Genomic DNA, 2,500 nt, shown 5'->3' on the forward strand with positions numbered 1-2,500 from the left:
ATCTCCGCCTTGACGACAACTAGTGAAGCTGTCTGGGTCCGTGTGGAAACAACAAGCGCTCAACTTCCGTTCCGCCCGGAGCCACTCGCAAACAAACACACAGAACGAACCAAGAAAACTCAGGAAAACACGCAGAAAACAAAAACCGTCTGTCTGACACGTCGCTTTGTTTGAATTTCTTGCTACTTTGTGAGTTTGTTTTTATCATTAATCAATTCTTAAAGGCTAAATGGTGAGAAGCGTTCCTTCTTTTGTCTTCTGGGAAACTGATGCAATAATTGAGGCGTCGGACAACAAAAAGAAATCAGATCCTTTATTGACCCTCCTTTAAGGAGGGTTAGGGTTAGGGTTAGGACACGCGGAGGTGAGCAGAGGCGTGAACCGAACAACGCCTTCTGATTGGCTGAGGGCTTCATAGGAGGGGAGGTTATTCGAGGTCAGAGACTGTTTTTTTTGGTAGCTGTGTGCTGATTGGTCGCTGTTTGGGAGGAGTGGATGAGGTCATCAGAAGACCTGGTGACAGTCACAAAGGAAGTGGAGGCTTGCGCAGCAAATGGAGATGAAGGCAACTGTGATTAATGAAAGCATTCTAATGAAGTCAACCGTCCAATGACATCAGGCCTGGTGATCAGCTGACCCATCGCGCGCTTTCATCTCGGAATGCTGCGGCCAGCAGACACACACACGGCGGAGACAGGAGAAGATTCTGGTCCCGGTCCCGGTTGTGGTTGAAGTTGAAGTTGAGGTTCTGGTCCCGGTTGTGGTTCAGGTTGAGCATGGGATCTGAGTCTTGACGCCGTAGTTGAGTTCTGCTCCTCCGCTCAGCAGCAGGTCGATGCCGGTGCAGAAGGTGGCGTCGGCCGCCAGGAAGACGGCAGCCTTCCCGCTCTCCTCCTCCGTCCCCATCCGACCCAGCAGCTGCAGGAGGAGCAGAGGGCACCGTCAGCAACACAACACAGCGACACAACACAGCGACACAATACAACACTGTGACACAGCCCCGCACAGCACGGCACAACCGTGCAGCCACTGAAGTCATGAGTTGTTTCAAAGTTGTTTTGCTCAGATGAATATCTGAAATGCATCAAGGTCATCAAGGTCATCGCGTCAGGCTCCGCCCACGTTTCAACGTCAAAAAGGTTTGAAGCCGCTGATCAAGAGGAGGCTGCGGCCTCCTGACGGTCAGTGAACGCATCTTCAACCTGGAACCATGTTCAACAAACAGCTGCAAGGCTGCAATTCCAGGGTTGGTCAGGGTCACAGAGCGGCTAAGGGCGTGTTTTCATTGCCTCGCCTCGCCTCGTCTCGGTGTTAGGGTACTTGCACTGGCCGCTGCACGGCTGTAGGGGGCGCTGCTTTGGTACCTCTGTCGTTGAGGGTCCGAGCGAGGCACTGATTGGCTCAGCGTCCTCGTCGATGTCCCCCGACTGCTCCTTCGCAGCGCTCCGTGTCAGGTACATTTTACCGTGAATACAAGTAGCGACTATCGATAGTGTACAAATACACTTAAATGTGTGTACATTTGTTGAAGTACGTGACGAAAACATTGTCCCGCTTTACCGCGTCGACTCCGCCCACGGTCTCGTGGTCACAGAGCCAATGAAAACACAATCGGACCGTGGCGAGGCGAGGCAATGAAAACACGCCCTGGGACATTCTACCCAGCATGCCCCGGGGCGGCCGGCGGGACCCACCTGCCAGGTCTCGCCCTCTCTGATGGCGGCGGCGGCGTCGGGGTTCTGCGCCGCGCACTCCCTCCACAGCGGCGTCATCACGTTCCCTGGAGAAATGCTGCAGGACAGCAGAGCAAGACAGAGGAGAGACCAGGTGAGACCAGGTGAGACCTGGTGGGACCTGGTGGGACCTGGTGAATACAGGTGAGACCAGGTGGGACCAGCTAAGACCTGATGAGACCTGGTGAGACCTGGTGAATACAGGTGAGACCAGGTGGGACCAGGTAAGACCTGATGAGACCTGGTGAGACCCAATGGGACCAGGTGAGACCTGGTGAATACAGGTGAGACCCAATGGGACCTGGTGAGACCTGGTGAAACCTGGTGAATACAGGTGAGACCAGGTGAGACCCAGTGGGACCAGGTGAGACCTGATGAATACAGGTGAGACCCAATGGGACCAGGTGAGACCCGGTGGGCCCAGTGAGCCCAGGTGGGACACGGTGGGACCAGGTGGGACACGGTGGGACCAGGTGGGAACAGGTGAGACCCGGTGGGCCCAGTGAGGCCAGGTGGGACCCGGTGGGACCTGATGAATACAGGTGAGACCCAATGGACCTGGTGAGACCTGGTGAATACAGGTGAGACCAGGTGAGACCCAGTGGGACCAGGTGAGACCTGATGAATACAGGTGAGACCCAATGGGACCAGGTGAGACCCGGTGGGCCCAGTGAGGCCAGGTGGGACCCGGTGGGACCAGGTGGGACTAGGTGAGGCCTGGTGGGACCAGGTAATAGAGCTTCCACTATCATTTCAATCTTTTGACC

General features: G+C 55.5%; 2 protein-coding genes and 1 long non-coding RNA gene across 3 annotated transcripts in view; 1 reads left to right on the forward strand and 2 right to left on the reverse strand.

Moving 5' to 3' along the window:
- bcat2 (branched chain amino-acid transaminase 2, mitochondrial) overlaps positions 1-628 on the reverse strand; it is a 7,502-nt gene extending 6,874 nt beyond the window's left edge. The window contains exon 1 of the mRNA XM_076017012.1: positions 1-628. This exon is cut by the window's left edge and continues 16 nt beyond it. Within this exon, the coding sequence (XP_075873127.1) occupies positions 1-2 (2 nt within the window). The 5' untranslated portion in view covers positions 3-628.
- A 58-nt stretch (positions 629-686) lies between these two features.
- Positions 687-2,500, reverse strand: part of hsd17b14 (hydroxysteroid (17-beta) dehydrogenase 14) — a 4,442-nt gene continuing 2,628 nt past the window's right edge. Inside the window, 2 exon segments of the mRNA XM_076017025.1 lie at positions 687-918; positions 1,695-1,791. Coding sequence (XP_075873140.1) covers positions 766-918; positions 1,695-1,791 — 250 coding nt within the window. The 3' untranslated portion in view covers positions 687-765.
- LOC142882337 (uncharacterized) lies at positions 1,802-2,404 on the forward strand. The gene is made up of 4 exons (XR_012925766.1): positions 1,802-1,917; positions 2,068-2,156; positions 2,187-2,275; positions 2,325-2,404. It is a non-coding gene; the product is annotated as an uncharacterized LOC142882337 (long non-coding RNA).

The sequence above is a fragment of the Nelusetta ayraudi genome, unplaced genomic scaffold, assembly GCF_046127955.1.
Source record: "Nelusetta ayraudi isolate G7.1 ecotype Tasmania unplaced genomic scaffold, CSIRO-AGI_Nayr_v1 ptg000256l, whole genome shotgun sequence".
NCBI lineage: Eukaryota > Metazoa > Chordata > Actinopteri > Tetraodontiformes > Monacanthidae > Nelusetta > Nelusetta ayraudi.